A 21,204-nucleotide genomic window follows, 5' to 3' on the forward strand; every position below is an offset into this window, starting at 1 on the left:
TAAATCGGGGGGGGGCGTTGCTAAGCGGCGTTGCTAGGAGCCACGGGCCCTCGACTCTACAGCTGAATGACCCGGATGTTACAGTAGACCGCACATACGCGGAATAGCCCGTTGAAGGGGCAAGAGCGGCGATTTCGGTTAGTTGCGCGTGCGCGCAGTGGCCGATGGAAGGGCTCGAGGCGATTTCGGTTGGCCGCGCATGCGCGGAGCGGCCGGCCGAAGAAAGCGGTGAGGGGCGGCCGCGGGTCCGTCATGTCGGCCGCGGGGGGTCTGCTGGAGAAGCCGCAGATCATCGCCCACACACAGCAGGCCCTGAACTATACCGTCTTCGACTGCAAGTGGGTGCCCTGCAGCGCCCGCCTCCTCTGCCTGGGCAGCTTCCCGCGCGGCACCGGCGTCGTCCAGCTGTACGAGCTGCAGGGCGGCCGCCTCAGCCTCCTCCGCGAAGTGAGTGCGGGACGCCGCGGACCCCGGACTCCGGCCGGGAAGGGGCCAGGCAGTGTGGAGCGGTGGCTAGAGAGATGGGTTGGGGTCTGGACGGCCCCGCGCCGTCGCTCCCTCTCCGGCTGGACTACCTCAAAGGGCTGTTGTTGTGAAGGGGGAAAAGGGTATCAATGAAGCAAATAATAAAAAAAATCCTTGTCTTTCTTTGGAGCAGCCACGCTGGGTCAGGCCCCTGGTCCCTCTCTTCCAGCAGTTTTTCTTTCCCACAATTTTGCGTTTCCTAGAGGAAGCTGCGAGCAAGCACACAACGTCGATGACTGCCTCTGAACATGGAGCATTTGAGTCCAGGGGCACCTCCGAGACCAACAAAGTTTTCATGGTATAAGCTTGTGAGAGTCAAAGCTCCCTTCATCACATACAACTAAAAATGGAGATCCCTGAGCCCTCCCACCTTCTGACTGGGATATAAGGTCTCAGCGATCTTTTCCTACTTGTATCTGATGAAGAGAGCTTTGATTTTCAAACGCTCATACCCTGGAAATCTTGTCAGTCACTAAAGTGCTACCCATCTCAAATCCTGCTGTTCTACTGCTGACCTACACAGTTTCCTACCTGATGCTATGAACATGGAGGGTCCACCCTGGCCGGTAGACACGGAGGAAACTGCTCTCCAAGGTGCTCTGTGCTTCTCCCCGCTTCTATTTTATTCTCACCACAACTCTGGGAAATAGATGAGATTGGGAGAGGGAGCTTGATTCCACAGAGCTGAGAGCAATGCATGACCTTCCCACTACAGCCTTGATTAGACTGACAGGCTGGCACAAAGTCACCAGGTGAGTGACTCCAAGGAGCTCCAGTTCTTCCATCCCAGTCGTTCAGGGTGCTGTGTGTGGTTCTTCCCTTCATTGCCCTCATAACAGCCCTGTGAGGTAGAGTAAGGTTGCCACAGAGTAACTGGTCCAGAGTCACCCAGAGGCCTTAATGGGTGATGAGGGGTTTGATGCTGAACCTTTCCAATTTTAGTCTAGTGCTCTATCTGCTAAGTAACACTAGCCATTGACTATTGACGGATAACCCCGATTTTAAAACGAGCTTACAGAGTCTGTTTATTGAGTTGTGTCTGGGCTTTGCATGCATCACAGGCGGTACAGTGGCGGTACTGCTGTATTCCTGTGTACCGAACATGTTCCTTTGCAGAGACAACAGCCAAGATATGGCTATGCTGTGACTCGATCCATCTTTGCAACTGTGAGCTTTAGCATCATCTCCTTGGAGATGGAAGCTAAACAGATACTCTCTGTTAAAAGCTGTATGAATTTATATTTTTTCAGCTAGGAAAAAATAATAGGGGGAGACAGAGTATGGATACACCCAAACGTGTGCATGTGTGTATGTGGCTTTTATATGTATACCAGCACCGGGGGGGAGGGGAGGCCTCCAAGTGCTGATAGGGGGAATTGATGAAACCTTATACATAAGCACTGGCACCTTAAAAAAAGCACTGTGCATGTGTTTGTATAATAAATGTTTAGCTTGGGCCTAAAAATGAGAACATAATTTGATTTGCATCTTTCACTTCTTATTCTCATTATTTAAACCCAGTGAAATATTTATAGGTAATCCAAATCTGCACCTAAGAGTGGAATAAAACAGTGAGAAACAGAACCGCTTGTGTTGCCACAAATGCATTCTTGCTGTGTTATGTTTGGCAGTGCACGGTTCCTAAGTCGAGTGGTGTTTAGAAGTGAATAACCATATGGAATGCCATGTTGGTTGCCATGGTGATGGCCATTATTTTTGCCTGTGTAGACGCTGCCGTTGCTTTCTGCTGAATGTTGGTTGCTGTAGCTATAGCAATGCAGGAGAACACAACATATTGGTCTTGTATAGTGTTAAGAAGAATTGAGTGGAAGCCATTCCTGTCAAATAGGTTTACTTGACATGCCCAGTAAACCAGTCCCTGGATCTTATTAATGGAAAATTTGTCTTCTTTTCTGTAGCAATGGTCATGAAATCATCTATGTGTTTTCGAATAGCTTTCTAGTGATGAGCATCAGTTGGCAGCACCAGTCTAAATATATTTGGTTTTTGTTAAGCAGTCCTACCCAAACCTTTCTGGAATATAAAAAGCACTAGGCCTGATACTTGCTATGATATTTGCTATGTAAAACATTAATGAGGCAGAAAGAAAGATGGGAGATAAAATACAAGACAAAAAGTCTGGTTAGAGCATAATGGTTTTTTATCAGCAGTTACACGTTTGCATCACAGCCCATTTTAGTAACATATTAGAATTTCTGGACAAGTGTTCTATGTGATCGTTGGTAAACTTGCATTGGTTTAACTTGATTTATTTAAATTGGACCTGGGACTTGTTACAAAACTGAATATGAGTCATTCTCAATAGAGACTCATCTCTCTTAAAGATGCTAACAGGTTCAGAAGGGGTGACTTTTGGGAAGCACAGCAATGATTTTCTTTCTGTTCTGGCTGGTAGAACTCTCAGAGAAGGATCAAACATTCCTCCCTATTGAATTTTAAAGAGCTGTCAGGCTATACATATCGTTGGTAATCTGAGTGAAGTAAAATCAGTTTATTAAAATCAAAACTGCTTTCGTGTTCACTTCTAGACAGATGATTTTACAAATCCAAGAATCATTGCAGTTGCTTCTTTTCTTGTAAATATTGCTGTTATGGGTTATTAGATTTGAATTTCTCAAAAGCCTGGCAATGTTAGATACATATTTTAAGGACTACAAATGTATTATTTGGCCTAGCTTTTTTTAAAAAAGAACTTTTTTCCTTTCAAGATTGAAAAGTCAAAGCCTATTAAATGTGGAACTTTTGGCGCTTCCTCTCTGCAACAAAGATATCTAGCTACAGGAGACTTTGGAGGAAATTTAAACATATGGTAAGAATATTAGATTTGTTCACTAATACTGTACAAAGATTTTTTTAATACTTGTTTTTCAGATAATTCAACATCAGTATGTAATCAAGATGGTCAATTAATTTAAACTCCTTAATTTAGGGTCTTTGGGATTTTGGCCAGAACAAAGGTTCTGTTTTAGGTTAATTATGTCAGTCTTGTATGGATTTCTGGCAGTTTATATTAGAAGACGCTGGCTGGGATCCCAGAAACTAATTCTGCATGTCCAGGGGGACATCAGGCATGTTTCTTTTAGACAGCAGCCCTCTGTTCCCAATGCCACAAGACAACTTTTGGGACTGAGGAGCTTTCCAAAGTAAAGTGTAGTAAGTCACAGTAGCTAAATGTTCAAAGAGAAAAAGTACACAGATTTTCACTGCGCATGCCCAAGCCCTTGAATGTGATTAAAGCAGCTCTGTGGATCCTGGCCATTGTTTCAGAAAGTTTTTTATAAAACCTCTTCTTCAGATGCAGAATATAGTCAAGGAAAGATCTTTGGTAAAGGGATTCCATTTGATCCCTTTAATTCTTAAAAATATTTTTAAATAGCAAAAAACTGTTTACATACCATCTGTGCGGTGCTTGCTTCACAAAGAAGCACATCTATCTGTTCCTTTTAAACAGGCTTCTGTTTTATAGCACCAGTTACAAAGATATGAGATCCCTTATCTGCTTCGTCTGCCATAGTACAGATAGCGAGGCTCAGGACTCACTGCATCACGGGAGTGAATGAGTTAAAGTTGGTTTTATTAAAGAAGAATACCAATAACAAGATGCTATGACAGGAGCATTGGCTGAAGTGGCTCAAGGTAGCAAAGCAATGTTAATTATAGGTCAAAGTCCCCGCCCCCCCCTGGGAAAGAAAGTCTGTTAGGATTTTGGCATGCAGAGCCTGGGAAGAGGGGAGGAGGGAAAGGATGAGCTCTGCTCAGTCTCTTAGGAGCCTGGTGCTGTCTCTGCTGGAACTTCAAGGCCGCATTCTCAGGCCTGCCAGGAAATCGTAAGCAAAACACCTGCAAGATAAGCAACTAGCAACCATTCAGCAAAACAGGTTTCCCTCTGCATTTTCTCAGAGGTACACTAAACCCTGCAGCAAGAAATCCATAACACATGACAGATATGCTGGAGGCGTATCTGACATGCTAAGAGTTTGGGTTTTTTTAACAGACATCTAATATTGGTTGTCCTTCTATCAATGATAAACAGAAAGATGAGTGTTTCTGGAATTTGAATTACAATGTGAAATAGAAATGAACATAGTATCTCAAGATAAGGTAAAGAAAATTGTAAATAAAAACAAAGACCGCCCTAAAACAGCTTACAAAGAAATATTTGTTACAAGGTCACATTGCACACCTAGTTCTATAGAAACTTTTGTGCAATTTTTAAAAATTCTTTATGTCCAAGAGTCCCCCAGATCCTAAGATTTGTGTTGAGAACATTTTTATTTGCATAATTGTGGACAAGAATGTAAATGATGAAAGCTTGAAGCCGTAGGTGTAAGGATCTGCCAAGCAACTCTCAAAAGACTTCACTGTAGACCGTGAAAGAACTTTATTGAAAAGCTGCTAATCTCAAAAGCTTACTCCATCTTTGCCAGGAATGACATTCACATGCAAGCATCAAACATATATAAGTTTCCAGAGCGCGGGCAAATTCTAATATCCTTCTTACCCCCCCCCCCAGTCTAACGATCAGCTAAGCTCAGAGGAAAAATATCTAAGCAGGAAAACAGTAGAATTTATGTTTGGGATTTTCAAGGCCGTGGCATCTGGGCAGGAGCCTCCTCCCAGACTAAGGAGAGAGGCCCTGGTGCTGTTCAGAGGATCATAGAGACAAGAGCAGGAACAAATCTCTTCCCCCTCCATTTCTAGTTCTGCTTTGACTTTCTCCAGTCAAAGGTCAGACAGGGTTGAACGGTGTTCACAGGCTCCTCCCAGCTGGGCTGGTGTAAAAATAGTGTCTATAGTCTCCTCCCTCTGACTCATGTTGCGGGAGGCGGGAGAGGGCATCTACCAAAAAATTTGACTTTCCTGGGAGGTGCTTGAGTGTGAATTGAAACTTTGAAAAGAAGAGCTGTCCCTTTTTTCCTCTTTAGGAATTTGGAAGCTCCAGAACTCCCAGTGTACTCTGTGAAGGGACATCAAGAAATCATAAATAGTATTGACGGTGTTGGTGGCTTAGGAATTGGGGAGGGAGCACCAGAAATTGTGACGGGAAGTCGTGATGGTAAGTTGGCCCCATTGCAGCATTACTGGTTTGGGCAGGGGGGAACAGAAATAGAACAGTATGAGTCTTGCTAATGGCCTCTTCCATCTTCAGTTTAGCATAAGGGATTTTGCCCTGTCTTCTGAATGTTAAAGGATTTTGGCCTGCCATCATACGGTGACACGTTCCATGCTTGAATTCTTTCTCTACCAGTCTAGGAATGCCAGAGACAGAACTGGATGGTTTGAACGTTCCTCTGGTGGTAGGAAATCAGTGCCCATTTGTTATACATTAGGATTCTGCACAGGGCCAAGAGTAGGTTTTTCTTACACAAACAATGCCCTCGCTGAAATACAGCGATGTCTTGCAAACTGGTCCCTAAGTAATTGAAAGTGAACCAGATTACTTACAAATGGGTACAGCTCAGAATAATAATAACAACAACAACATTCTATTTATATACCGCCCTTCAGGAAACTTAATGCCCACTCAGCGGTTTACAAAGTATGTTGTTATTATCCCCACAACAATAATCACCCTGTGAGGTGGGTGGGGCTAAGAGAGCTCCTAGAAGCTGTGACTGACCTAAGGTTACCCAGCCGGCTTCAAGTGGAGGAGTGGGGAATCAAACCCGGCTCTCCAGAGTAGAATTCCACACTCTTAACCACTACACCAAAAGTAACACCAAACCAGGTTTGGTGTAATATGTATAAGCTTCAGACTCAAGGATCCCAGCTAAAGCTACCAACAGGTCTAGAGAGAAATATCCTGTCTTTAATAAAAGCTTAATATCTGGAAAAGAACAGCTGGAGCTTCAACTGATAAATAACATCTCATTAAGCTTATAACGGATTCTTTTACCCATGTCTTTACCAAAGCTCACGCTATCCTAGAAGAAAGATTTATCTTTACTCTTGGATAGCTCTCAGCAATTAGTTAAGATCTGCCAAACAGGACTGCTCTTTGAACAAGTTCTGCTTATCAGTACATTATTTATAGGGTTCTTCTTTTCTCCTCAAGGCACATAGAAACCTAGAGTATTTCTTTATATTGAAATTACACTCTAGTCTTTAAAGAAGCAAGTTATCAAAACATATATAATCATTAATATAAATCCTACCAAAATAGAAAGCAAAAGCAATAAGAATTAGGTTTGCTAACATTTCCTAATTAACTCTAAGCTGAAAACAATCAAAGTTTCTATGAAATGCATTAAGATTCTCATAGCAATGGTAAGATTCTCACCTAGATTCTCATGAGATTTCTTCCAATCAGAACTCTAACATACTATCTGAATCTGCATGTTTTATAGGTATCTTATGCAAATATCTAAGATATTTTTCGTGTGATAACATAAACTATGATTGGTTTAATGCTTAATTAAATATTCATATTTTCTATTGTATAACATCCTCATTAGCCCAAAAGTGAAGTTATATCCAACTTGCAAAACAAAACTATAAATCTGTGAGAAATGACAGAAAGTGTTAAGTTAGTACGTAGATCACCATTGGTCCATTCTACCGACATTGATCTAGATAGTATGCACTATTTTTAATTGGTTGTCAAAAATGAAAGCACACCTGTTTTTGTTACACAACAGCCTGAAAAAACCACAGACAGTTCATGCAAAATGCAGAAGTTCACCCAGAATACAAGTGTATTACTTTGTATTGCTTTGTGTAACGTGCTTCAATTTATATTACCGCAACATATCCTCAATTAAAGCAACAGGACATCTTTTTTCTCCAGCAATTGCAACCCTACGTCCGGCTTCTGGCACGTGTTGCAGTTCTCTCCTTTTTCTGTCTGTTGGCAAACTATAACGTATAGTTATGTGCAAGCTGGTTTGCAACCAGCAAGAGATGTGGGGTGGGTAGGATCTGAGTGAATATGACCAGTTGTTAATCCTTACTGGCAGAGACAGGCTCTAATCTGTACTCGTATTTACTCAGAATTAAGTTTCTCTAAGTTCGGTAGTGCATTCTTTCTGGGAAGTGTATATAGGATTAGAGCTATGAAGGCCCAGAAAAAAGGGTGGTCCTTGCTTTTTTCCCAGAGGACTTTTTCTTGTTTTCTTTGATGAGTTTTTTCCGAAGAGGGGGAACACTGAAAAAGCTCCTGTGAAATATTTTCTTGTTTGAAATTGAAAAAATGCTTTTGGAGTCCAGCTTTGACTCCTTCAGAATGTGTAGTGTGAAGATTTTTTATGTAAAACAATGTACTGCATTAGACAAAAGTAATTCCTGGATGTACTGTAGATGTCTATAACATATATATGTTTAGATTTTGTCTGCAGTTAACATGCTATAATGTGTAGGATGACAGTCCACTATTGAATAGTTTCTGTATCCACTTATGCCGATAGCCCTGTTTATGACAGCATGGGACTGTGTCTGCCCAAATGACAAACTTTCTTTTCTTCACTACAGAATTTCTGTTTTCTCTTTTCAGGTTTTTTTTCTCCATCCCTTAGATGGCCAAAAATAAGATACATGTATTAAGGAAGCATAGGGTGCAGCAGTTTACTTTCCCCCCCTCTCTTTAATGTTCTGTGTATTTGCAGTTTTGCTCATGGAAAACTAAGGCATTGATAGTTTTAAAAATTTCATACTTATGCCAAAACATACAATTGTGCATGCTCACCGGGTTATACATGATGCCTTTTGGTTTGTCAAAGCAATAAAATAAATTTAAGCTAATTAATAAAGTAAGTATTGCATATATTTCGATTTCTACCCAAATCTCAGTGTTTTTTCCCATATGGCAATTTTACATCCCTGCATAGAAATGCCAGTAGCATTCGGATATTGAGATCCAGGCGCTGTCTTTTTCAAAGCTTGGATTCCTTTGTGCAGATGCTGAGTGTGTGCATGGGGCTCATTGGGCAGGATAAGGTACATATGCTCACTCTCCTTATAGTAAAGAGTCCAATGGCACCTTTAAGACTAGCAACTTATTTGTAGCATAAGCTTTCGAGAACCACAGATCTCTTCGTCAGATGCATTGAGAAAGCTGATGATGCATCTGATGAAGAGAGTTGTGATTCTCAAAAGCTGACGATGCATCTGATGAAGAGAGTTGTGATTCTCAAAAGCCGACGATGCATCTGATGAAGAGAGCTGTGGTTCTCTAAAGCTGATGATGCATCTGACGAAGAGAGCTGTGGTTCTCTAAAGCTGATGATGCAACTGACGAAGAGCTGTGGTTCTCTAAAGCTGATGATGCATCTGACGAAGAGAGCTGTGGTTCTCTAAAGCTGATGATTCAACTGACGAAGAGAGCTGTGGTTCTCTAAAGCTGATGATGCATCTGATGAAGAGAGCTGTAGTTCTCGAAAACTTATGCCTCAATACAGTTGGTTAGTCTTAAAGGTGCTACTGGACTCTTTACTATTTTGCAACTACAGACTAGCATGGCTAACTCCTGGATCGACACTCTCCTTATGCTGCTGCTGTGCATCATGCAGGCATTAGTCTCTCCCCCCCCCCGGGGGCCTGGTGCTTTTACTGAGCTCTCTCAAGACTGCTGCTCTTTGAAGGACTGGGACTTGGCCGAGTGCTCAGCCAATTCTGACATCAGGGGCAATGACAAAGGGCTGTGTATTTGTTTCTCCCTTCCATTTCCTTGGCACTACCAAGCAGGAAGACTTGGGGGAGGGCCCCAGTATCTCCTGAGAACATTCTGGGCCCCACACCGGATCCCCCAAGTTGTCTGTCAGATGTTTCCCCAAGATTTTGGACAGGTCAGCATTGTCATTTGCAGAGAGGGGAGGGGAGAGGCGTGTGTGCGATGGAAGGACAAGAGGAGAAGAGCTGGGAAATATAGAAATGAGAAGGAGAAGGGGAAAAGAAGGATCTGTTTCATATCGAGTAACAAATGTGTGGCCCGATGCTGGCAGTGAGTCCAGATGTTGATTTATTTTCTTTTAATTGAGAACATTTTTATCATGCTTAAAATGCAGTGCAGCACACAACAATACAATGAAAGCAGATAGGAGCAATGTGAACAGTATTGTTGGGGTGGATCCAGTCATCTCCAAGTAACCTCCAGCTTCATCCAACAGAAGAGCCGCTTAATTTGGAAGAAGGCTTCACACTTGCGGTGTATAAATATTTTAAATAATAAATAATATTTGCTCAGTGATAGAATATGAGTAGAATCTATCCCAGGTGAATTGATAATGACAACATAGTCATAAAGCAGTAGCAAACTGGGAGTAAAAAGACAGTGGTTCAGAAACGTTAAAATCAGCAGTTTGTCATTACTGCTAAAACACTGGAACATAGAGATAAAAAAATTAAAGAAAATAACTTTAAAATCATCTGGAGGAAAGAAGTCTGAATTTCCAGAAGGCTAAAAGCAGTGGGGAAAGCTTCTTGGGACGGCAGCCTGTAAATCATTCTGCAAGCAAAGCAGCTCATAAAATGCATCAGCAGTAGGCCTATGTGCAGCTTGGATCTGTTGCAGTGAGAAAGTTGGGACTGCTGCTGATCTGCCGGTGCTTTTTGCCCTGCAAGGGAAGGGGGCTGAGGGGTGGAGGTTTTTCAGTGAGGGGCGGGAGGGGGGAATGAATTTCACGGCGGCATTCTGCTTTAACTGCAAGAGAAGAAATCTTAGGACACAACAATTAAAAGGACATCAAGGATTTATCTGGAAGATGTTTCTGTGCCTCTTATGATTTCATGACTCGTTTTGCTACATGAACTAGTACATAGATGAGTGACCGTTGGTTTAAGAAGAGCTAGCTTTTCTAATATGGCCCCTTCAATCTGGGGTGTAACATTTCTTGTTTTTACTAGCTTTGGATTCCACCCAGATGTTGGAAAACAGAGCGGGTTAACTGTTCCAGGTATATTTGGAGACTTGGTCATGTTGAGCTTTCATTAAAGCTTGCTGATATATAAGTTTATAAACCCAAATAAGCTTTCCCTGTATATTGGTTTCTGGATCTCTTGCCGTTGTCCAGGCATATTAAACGAGGACCAGGCTCCTTGATTCTAAACATGCTTAAAATTTAAGTAGCGCTTTAGAATTCAGCAGGGAGTGTTTTTAAAAGCTGAAAGAAGACAATCTGTATCCCCAAATGCCATCTTAAAAAAATTCCTTCCCTGTATTTGCTGATCGCTGCCACTCTATGGATTTTTTATAGCCATTTTGTACTTGGTAATAGCAGTATTGGTCAGTCTTTTTTCCATTCAAGTTCCTCAGCTGCCATTTGATACGGTTACAAGTATACTGCAATCAGATCTACATATGCTGTATGTTCTATTTTGAGTTCCACATGGAACGGGGTTTTTGCATAAGTCGTTAAGGGAACTGCAGCAAACTGATACCTACATATGTGCGGATGTAAGAACAACACCGTCAAGCAAGCTAGTTGCAAACAATTCTGTACAGTATATATACATTAATAGTAATTCTGCCTCTTCAGGTCCTGGAATGTAGTATTTTAACTGATTTCCATTTTATTTAGCTTTGCTGCTGACATCATTTCTTCGGGTAAGGGGGAACAGACTAGTTTCACTGAATTTTGAAAGCAAGCCATTTCTTCTGTTCAGTTTTTACAGTATACTAAGGAATGGTTAAAGGAGACATAAAGCACGTTTTGTTAAAAGTAAGCGGAGGGCTGAAAATTAAATGCCACATGCTGTTTTTGTCAGTACCAGAGTAATGAAATATCAATTCTTGCAGGCACTGTGAAGGTGTGGGACCCAAGACAAAAAGACTTTCCAGTTGCCAATATGGAGCCAGCTCAAGGGGAGAGCAAGAGAGACTGCTGGACTGTAGCGTTTGGTAAGTTCCACAGGTTAGTTAATCCTGAATGGCAGACAGATATCTTAATCATGGATTTTGTTGTATTCTCATCAGTTTTGTCTTTGAGAATGACATTGGATTTCTAGAGACCTTGTTCAGTTGCCCCTGATAGGAATTATAGGTTAGTCAAAACACATGAGGGGATTTAAGGTTTCTGTCTGCAAATAAATACAGTCAGTGAATTTCTTGTTCAGGAAAACTAGCCTCCAGTGGTTTCCTTTTTTCTTGGCTGCTGCCTCTTGCAGAGGTAGCACTTGACATTCTCTTCATAGAAGGTGGCATTAAACTTCACGGCTAAATCTAAGATGATGGCAGGAGGTACTGTATCTTTCAAGTGCTACCTTTTTGCTGTGGTTAAACGTCCTCGTCTTTTCTTGGGTCTAAGGAACTTGTTCATACATCTTCTTTCCAGAACTAATTTCAAACACGAATGCAGTCTTAGAACAGTGTTAGTGCCAGCCAGTCAGTCTGTCAGTTAATTTGTTGTGATCTTCGATCAGAACATAATGAACAAGTCAAGTATGCGTAAAAGGAGTAAATTCATGCTGTGGGAAATTCATAGCCTCATTAAAAGTGATAAAATGATTTTAAAATTACCAGCTCCTTCCTATTTTCAGTGCTGGACACAACATTTTGCCACCTTGAAAGTGGTTTCATTAAAATGATCAGCATTGTGGAAGGAAATATAAAATTTATCAGATCTGATGGTATTTGGATAGAATTGGGGTAATATATATTTGTCAAATGTTCTTATAGTATGAACAATATAGTAGCACATGTTTGACTGTCTCAGCTATCCCCATTTGGTAAGAGCAGATATGCAGGGAATGGGGAATACCTGAATCATATTAATAATAATAATAGTAACTGTCCGGGGTCTGAGGCTCCGCCCCCGGACTCGCCAGGAGTAGAGGACAGGAGGTGGCCAGGAGACAGCAACCCAGCTGCCCCAAGGGACACCCAGATCCAGGACCTGCCAGCAACAGAGAGAGGAAAAGGGGCACCCAAGCCGCAGAGGGTTAGACGGGGCAGCTGGAAGTCAGCTAGCCCCACCCTTCGGTGGGAGGCTAATAGCCCAGGCAGAGAGAATGGGGGCAGACAGGAGGGGATCAGACCAGGGAGAGAAAGCCCAGGGACAGCCAGCTAGCAGCAAGGCAGTCAGCAAGGAAGGGCAGCCCCCCAGCCATGCCCCAGCCTGCAGACAGGCTAGAAGGAATCAGCCAGGACCAGGTGGGGCTGAAAGCAAAGCAGCCATAGGTGGGGCTGCCTGAGGCCCTTAGTAGAGAGCGCTTGGCAGCCAGCCCAGAGCACACAGCTGTCGCCATCCGAAGCAGCCAGATGAGCTACCCCAGGTGCCGCTGCTTGAGTCAGCTGAGGCTGTGGCTAGAGTACAGAGGGTGTGTGTGTGTGGCTGACAGGTGGAGCAGGGAATTGGTAAAGGGATAAAAGGGAAGTTCATCCACAGGGCGTGGTGAGTTGTGTAGGAGTGATGGAGTGGAGCGGAGCGAGAGAGTGTAAGGCAAGGAGGAAAGTTGATGATGGGGGAGATCAAGGGGGGGTGACGGAAGCAGGTTGAGCAGGCTAGCGAGTGGACTGAGATGGAGTCTGGGTGAGGTATACCGCCCCTCCTTCCACAGAGCAGGGTCCTGCAGTATCCCTGACACCCCTTTGAAGTCAGGGCCAGGCATGCTGGCGCCCTGCCCAGCAGCACCCATGGCAAGTCCTGACAGTAACAACAATCGATTTATATACCGTCCTTCAGCGCTTTACAAAGTATGTTATTATTATCTTCCCAACAATCACCCTGTGAGGTGGGTGGGTCTGAGAGAGCTGTGACTGACCCAAGGTCACCCAGCTGGCTTCAAGTGGAGGAGTGGGGAATCAAACCCGGCTCTCCAGATTAGAGTCCTGCTGCTCTTAACCACTATACCAGACTGGCTCCCTTCCCTTGCACGAAGATGGATTTGCTGTAGAAATGTTTAGTGATTCTTTATCTAAACGGTGATCCTTTTCTTCTAATCAGGTAATGCTTATAATCAAGAAGAGCGTGTTGTTTGTGCTGGCTATGACAATGGGGACATTAAGTTGTTTGACCTTAAGAACATGGCTCTGCGATGGGAGACCAACATAAAGAATGGGGTAAATATTTCACAGAGATGCAGTTTGAACTTTTTGATAGATGTAGATACCTCTAGCCTGAAATTAAAGCTCAATGGGATATTTGTGCAGCATGTTCTGTTTTTGCTGCTTTTCTGAAGTAGCCTAGTTGATGATGTTTGGCCTGGCTTTGGGATGGGGATTGGGCTGTCAGTTTTTCATAAGTGGCGAGATAGTGGTGGGGGGGAGAGAGAGAGAGAGAGAGAGAGAATGTGCTGCTGTAAAAACTTCATTTGTTGTAATGAACTGTCTATGGAGAAAGCTCAGAGCAGCTACTGAGTTTCAAAATATCTTTGTACTTCACGTTTTTGAAACGATATTGAAGATGTCATGACATGTTCATAACCTTAACAGAACCCCAATTTCATAGCCCCATTTGCTAGTGACAGCAGCCTCCTTCCCTCAGCAATTTCTAGAGATGTCTGAGCTTAGCTCTAAGTGTTAATGTAGGATTGCTCTGCAGGTATAAAGCATTCAACTGAAATCTCGTTCTTGCTTTGTGTTTCTAGGTATGCAGTGTTGAATTTGATAGGAAGGATATAAATATGAACAAATTGGTAGCTACGTCCCTGGAAGGAAAATTTCATGTTTTTGACATGAGAACTCAGCATCCAACTAAAGGTTTTGCTTCTCTTTCAGAGAAGGTACAGTATAAAATATAAAGTATCATTATGAAGGGAGAAAATCCACTTTTACTGCAGACACACTATTAGGTATTAATAACAACAGCAACGACGAACAAGCATTGCAAACGAATGTTACGAAAGCCAAAATTCAGAAAATCAGTGAAAATCCAAAATGATGTCTCTTGCCAGGAAAAAGATGAAACTGTGTCCCACCTTATCTCTGAATGCAGCAAAATTGCATAGACGGACCTCAAAGCCAGACATGACAGGATTGCAAAGCTGATTCATTGGTCATTGAGTAAAAAGTATAATCTGCCAGTATCAAAGAATTCATGGGAACATCAGGTGGAAAAGGTGCTAGAAAATGATCAAGTCAAGATCCTGTGGGATTTCAGAATTCAAACTGATTGGCACCTTGAATACAATACACCAGACATAACAGTTGTGGAAAATTGAAAAGTTTGAATAATAGACCTTGTAATTCCGGGGGATGCCAGAGTCAAAGAAAAAGAACAAGAAAAGTTTGGTGTAGTGGTTAAGAGCACGGGACTCTAATCTGGAGAGCAGGGTTTGATTCCCCACTCCTCCCCTTGAAGCCAGCTGGGTGACCTTGGGCGGCGAGTCACAGTTCTCTGGAGCTCTCTCAGCCCCACCCACCTCACAGGGTGATTGTTGTGGGGTAATAATGACATACTTTGTAAACCGCTCTGAGTGGGCATTCAGTTGTCCTGAAGGGCGGTATATAAATCGAATGAAGTTGTTGTTATAAAAATGATTAAATATAGAGATCTGGCAATAGAAACCACCCGAATGAAGAATACATCAGTAGTCCCCATTGTTATCAGGGCACTGGGAAATATTTTGAAAAATTTTGCAACTTACATGGAAAAACTGCAGCTTTCTGACATAACACCTACAGAACTGCAAAAGACAGCCTTACTTGGAACAGCGTACATATTTCACCGATATCTGGTTGATACTTGCATTTCTGGTGGAAACTTGTATCAGCTCTGCATGATAACATGTGATCTTTATTTATTATTGATTGTGTTGTGTGTAACTCGAATAATAATAATATTAGATTTATATACTGCCCCCAGAATGACTTAACATCCACTCAGAGCAGTTTACAAAGTATATTATTATCCTCATGACAATCACCCTGTGAGGTGGGTAGGGCTGAGAGAGCCCTGAGAGAGCTGTGACTGACCCCAAGTCCCCCTGCTGGCCTCAAGTGGAAGAGTGGGGAATCAAACCTGGTTCTCAAGAGTCCCACACTCTTAACCACTACACCAAACTGGCTCTCAACTGTGGTGCAAGTGTTCATAATAAGCAGTCCCCTGGGCTCTTAAGTCCTTGGACTGATTTTTCCGAATATCTGGTTGGAATCTTGGTTTGACCCACAAAGTACTTGAGATGCTGCTGTCAGTACACCAAGTAAAATGTTGGAGTCATGCGGAGATGTGTTCTTGGTAATGGCTACATAGTTGTGGTGTTCCCTTTAGGGTGTTGGCCAAAGCCCAAGCACTGTGTGCCAGAGAACATGAAATGAAACACGTAACTTTCAACTTCTCTGCTATCTGTGGACAAGTCCACGGAGGTGAGCACCCCTCCCACTTTAGGCGGAGCCACCACAGATTGGATGGTGCTGTTTAGGGTTAGATTACGTGCAGTCCCTTTCCCAATGCTGTGTAAATACAGGACCTTAAGTATGGCAGCTGCTCACGTAGCTCAATCTCCACTTGCCTGACAGCATGGAGGCAGTCCTACAAAAAGCTCGTGGGGCTGCAGGCCTCCTCAATATACTTGGGCCTATAATTGGACCCCTTCCCCTTTATTGATGAATTCATTTACACAACTTTGCTGTTTGACAGGCACACAAATCCACCATGTGGCAAGTTCGGCACCTTCCACAGAACAGGGACATTTTTGTGACGAGCGGAGGAGCCGGAAACCTTCATCTCTGGAAATAGTAAGTATTTATTTTCATGTCTGGCTAGGAGGGAGAGTAAAAATCGCCCTTTCCTGGCTGATCCAGACCCTGCACAAGTTCTGCGTACGGCGCAGTGGAGCTTGTAAGGTACATGTTTAAAAATGGTATTTTCTTCTGTACGCAGTTCTGCCATTGCAGGATTCATCCCTCCCAGAAATGAATGTCTCATTAGAACTGCGAAGGCTCTAAGCAGCTGTAGCATTTAATTCTGCTTCAATTGATGCAGGTTGCTGGTGCGAACTTTTTAGGTGCTTGCCTACCCTGTTCGCATCCTGAAGAATGGGCCACTGGCCAAAACTGGTTGCTGGCTGAATGCTAGAAATGTAATTTAATGCCTTCGGAATGTGTAAAATGTTAGTACTATAATGTATGACCTGGATAGCCCTGGCAAGCCCAATCTTGTCAGACCAGAGTTGCAGAGGTAGGCAGTGGCAAGCTGCCTGTTAATCTCTTGCCACAAAACCCCCACCAGGGGTTGCCGTAAGTCGGCTATGACTTGAGGGCATCACCCACCACTATAACATATATTGTATGTAGGTTCTCTGGTGAATATTAAGCACTTAATACCTTATCGGTGTGTCTGATAATAGCTTGCCTCCCTCTTATACTTGCACTGTAGTGGTCATTTGTAGCAGGTTGTTCCTGTGTGGACAAACTAACAGTACTTCTGTTTGGCACACAAAAGCGAGACATCCTGACATCAGGATGAAACATCCTGATTTTATTAATTTAATAAAGCATGTAAAATTTCTGAGTGCTTTGCATGAAGAACTGATTGATGTAAAACGGCTTTGTCTCCCTGCCCTTTTTCTGTCTTGCTGCAGAAGCCCAGTAGCCTAAGCGTAGCCTTTCCCTCCTCTGTTCCAGCTGCCTGGTCCTAATTAGGGCTGGAGGTTTTGGGGGGGGGCATTGTGTGGGGGCTCAGTTCTCCCTTTCTGGAGGTTGGTCAGTTGCATGGCTTAGCCTCCTTATTCTAGCAATACTCTGCTCCAGTAAAGCTGTTATTTACAGTGCCACGCTTGTAAGTTCATAGAAATTTGTGGGATTAGAAGGGTGTAACTCTGCTTAAGACAGGACTGTTAAGGACCTGATTGCCAAACGTAAGAGCCGCACAGCCATTCTGGTCTAAGATGAGACGAAGACAAAAGAAGAGGCTCTGGCGTCTCAATAAAAAGGGTCCGCGGTATATGTTCCTAAAGTGGGCTTGCTCTTATTTCCAGTGAGTATCCTGGACAGCGCTCGAAGAAGGATTCAGAAGGAAGAGAGATGGGGGTAGCAGGCTCAGTCAGCCTTTTGCAGAACGTGACATTGTCTACGCAGCCTATTTCTAGCATTGATTGGAGCCCAGACAAGAGGGGGCTCTGCATTTGCAGTGCTTTTGACCAGACTGTGAGGGTACTCATCGTCACGAAATTGAACAAGGTTTGACTGCAGAAGGTTTTCTAGCAAAAGAAAGCTTCCGTGGGCATCTCTGAGCAAGTTGTTTTTCAAAAAGATCAATGCATTTCTGCTGCCATAGAAAGGACATGCGGGAAAAGTTGCCCAGGGTTCAGATTTTTAAAAATCTCTTAAAAATGAACACTTACTTTCTGTCAAACGTGCCTCCAGATTTAGCATGTGAAAACCTGCTTACCAGGTTTGATGCTCTTGAGTTCAGAGCTCGTGAAGTACCTTACATTCACAGTATTTTCATGTTCATTGTCCCTTGTTAAGTTTTTGTATGCATTTTTAAGTTTCTGTTCCACAAGATTGTCCAGTAATGTTGTGAGGAAGACAGCCCTCAGGAGTAGCCAGTTTTTGCGCTTCGATGCATTGCTTTTGTTAGTACGTTTGTATATTTGGCTTGTACTTATTTCTGTATTCAAAATCTGAATAATTATGTTTAACAGAATAAAAGTTTAATATTTGTACTGATGGTTTTTTTCTTCACCACTTAAAATTGCTTTTAAATGTGCATAAAGGAATAACATTTATTTATATATATTTAATATTTTTAGTTTGCCTTTCTCACAGAGATTCAAGGAGGATTACGCAGTGTAAGTCAATGCAGGCAGTAGGATGAGACACCTAATAAGCAATGTAATAGGACAAGGGTTAGAGAAATCTAAAACAAAGCATTGGTATTCGTCATGATATTAAACAGGCGGAAAATAATATTGTAATATTTCACTGCTGTGAAAACAAGACAATACATACAGCCAGTGCTTTTCTTCTGGGAAAAGAGGTGGTGGAACTCCGTGGGTTGCCAGCACAGGGGACAACTCCTGGCGGGAGGTGGTGCCCCTGGTACCACCTGTGCACACGCAAAGTACACGCACGTTTCCGAGACAGCACAATGACGTCACTTTGGGTCAGCTGGAACAAGGGGTGGAGTTTTTAAAAATTTAAATTGCCCATTTGCTGGGTGGCACCTGCAGAATGCCCTGCTCAGCTGAGCAAAGCTGTTGTGGTGAAGCATGGGGGAAAGGTAGTCTAGCAGATATCAAGGCCACGAGGGCTTTGTATGTGGTAGCCACTAGCCAGCAACTTGAACCCAGAGAAGGGGGCAGCCAGCGGAGTGACTGCAGAATGGGTGTAATATTCACGCTCTGCCTGCCAGCAAATCCAACACAGGGTGGCACAGGGAAGTCTTTACACCATCATCTAAAATGGCCTCTCCCATCTTATGAGTTCAAAACCAGAAATGGGTTGCGAAGTCTCTGAAGGTGGGTCTCAGGCTAGCCCTGACTAACGGCTGCCCTTGCTCTGCGTGTTGCTGTCTTTCCTCTTCATGCCAGCTTTTCACATTCTTGCTTTCCCCACTCTTTGCAACAGTAATAAGGGGGAAGAGCCAGTATGGTGGTCTGGTCAGGGTGTCAGTCTAGAATATTGGGAGACCCAGGTTCGAATCTCCATTCTGCCATGGAAGCTCTCCAGGTGACTTTGGGCCAGTTGGGTACTCTCAGCCTAACCTACCTTGAAGGGTTGTTGTGAGGATAAAATGGAGAAGTGGAAAATTGTATGCCATTTTGGATCCCTGTTGGAGAGAAAAGTAGGGTATAAATGAAGTAAATAAGCACCTGCAGGGGAAAAGTGGGGACTGTAGAAAAAGCAAGAATGAGAAGATGGGGTGGTGGTGATGGAAGACAAGCAAGATCCAGGAAGCATGTGAAAAAGAAAATATAAAAAGTCATTTAAAATAGAACAGATGAGCCTCCCCATCCTTTACAAAACAGCAGACACATTTTAAAAGGTAGACGAACCACATTTGTCTGACTTTTGTCATTTGAAGGGACTGGCCTTTTAATTCTGGGATGGAGTGAGAAATGTATACGATCCTGGAGTATGTTAGTGCAGTGTGCTAAATACTTCTTCACCCAAGACGTTTACGTGTATTTCCCTTCTATATCAAAGAATTGCATACATAATGTAGCTGTATAATCCCTGCAGTGGGAAACTGCAACGGATGGTATGTTCTTGCCAGATGTGTATGTGACTGACAAAAATAGCGCCCATTAAATTATAGGCAATGCACGACTCCCACATGGAAGTGATCTCTGTGAAAATAAGCTTGTGAAACAGTTCGAAATCTTGAAAATTTCATTTTGGGGAGGCCCTCGCCACCCTGTTAAGAATCCTGCTAGGCTGGCAGAGTGACTTCCTCAAGGTCACAATGTGAACTTCATTGCTGAGCAGGGGCCGGGGCCGGGATCTCAACTGCTACACCTATCCTAACATGACCCTGTGTTCTGAGGCCACGCTAAATCGAGGCTGTCCTTATAAGGAGCGCAGTATTTCATTTGCAATACAGATACAGATATCCCCCATGAATTGGGCTTCTTTGGGCACTGCTGCCTCATGAATCAACACAAATGCAACAGAAAATAAGACTAGATACATCTTCTATTAAAATATATCTTTTTAAATATATTCATTTGTGCTAAAAAGCCTTCTTTGGCTGGCACGATACAGAAATTAGGAATATCGAGAGGGTTAACCAATGTGTGAACACAATCTTTTTGTCCAACTGATAGATGATGTGAGCAGAAGAAAAATTCTAGAAATGGGGCAGTTTCATTTCTCAGTGCAAGATATATTAATGGACATTATGGGAAAAGTGCCTAATTTACTCTGGTCCCTACAGTATGTCATTGTTACCCTGTCCTCTAGTGGGAGAGAGTGTCTATTGCAGACAGGAAAGCCCTGCTATAAAGCAGATTGAGAAAAGAAAGACCCTGTCGGAATGAAGTGAAGTATTTGAAGCTTTTCTGATCCACTTCTTTGAAAGACAAATGTTTACAGATGTGTGTGTAACCTGACTTGTCAAGAGCCAGCACCCTCACTGAGGAGAATTATTGAGAGCATCAAATTAAAATCCTCAAACAAAAGCCATCTATTTATTTATTTTTGTTTTATTTACAGCATTTTTAACCTGCTTTTCTGCCCTCCCAGACAAGAAATTAAAACATACAAATTAAAATATCGCCTTAAAAGGCACCACATAAATACACCATTAAAACAATTTAAAACAATTTAATCCAGAACTTGAAATATATACAAAAGATAAAAACTGCAGTCAAAACGTTTGGGGAGGGGGGAAGGATCACAGAGGGAATGCCAAGGGAAACAAAACTGTGGAAAATGGCAACAGAAGGGGACAGACAAATCTCCCTGAGGAAAGAGTTCCAGAATTTTGGTGCCACAACTGAGAAGGCCCTGTGCTGATTTGCCACCTATCTAATCTCAGGGTCTTCTCTACGTGAGATGCCTCGGCGCATGTTCGTCAAGTGTAGAGAGACACAACATTAGCCGGGGAGCGTAGTTTAAAAAGACAGAGCGGGTGGAGATTGCTCCCCAGAGGGTTTGTTAATTTCATCTTTGCCTCACCAAATGCTCTGTCAATTTCAGCTTTCCAGTCTAAAACTGGAATAGCAACCAGAGGGCAGCAAGGAATGGAAATGGGCTGGAGCTGCCTTCCCGAGCCAGGTTATAATGGGCTGAAGTTTCCCTTCATTTCACAGCCCCTTCAAACAGCTCCAGTGTTCTTGGAG

General features: G+C 43.0%; 1 protein-coding gene across 2 annotated transcripts; it reads left to right on the forward strand.

Annotated features, from left to right (window-relative positions):
* The first annotated feature begins 172 nt into the window (after positions 1-172).
* On the forward strand, positions 173-18,084 carry DNAAF10 (dynein axonemal assembly factor 10). Of its 2 annotated transcripts, XM_054997594.1 has the most exons (8): positions 174-447; positions 3,255-3,355; positions 5,472-5,602; positions 11,276-11,377; positions 13,422-13,537; positions 14,065-14,199; positions 16,056-16,153; positions 17,395-18,084. In XM_054997594.1, exons 1-8 carry the CDS (start codon positions 253-255, stop codon positions 17,600-17,602), a joined length of 1,086 nt encoding a protein of 361 aa, XP_054853569.1. In that variant the 5' UTR covers positions 174-252; the 3' UTR covers positions 17,603-18,084. The 2 variants fall into 2 exon arrangements, with proteins under 2 accessions (XP_054853578.1, XP_054853569.1); XM_054997603.1 differs by lacking the exon at positions 17,395-18,084 and having other exon boundaries at positions 173-447; positions 16,056-16,154.
* The last annotated feature ends 3,120 nt before the right edge of the window (positions 18,085-21,204 follow it).

Source organism: Eublepharis macularius, chromosome 1 (assembly GCF_028583425.1).
Source record: "Eublepharis macularius isolate TG4126 chromosome 1, MPM_Emac_v1.0, whole genome shotgun sequence".
NCBI lineage: Eukaryota > Metazoa > Chordata > Lepidosauria > Squamata > Eublepharidae > Eublepharis > Eublepharis macularius.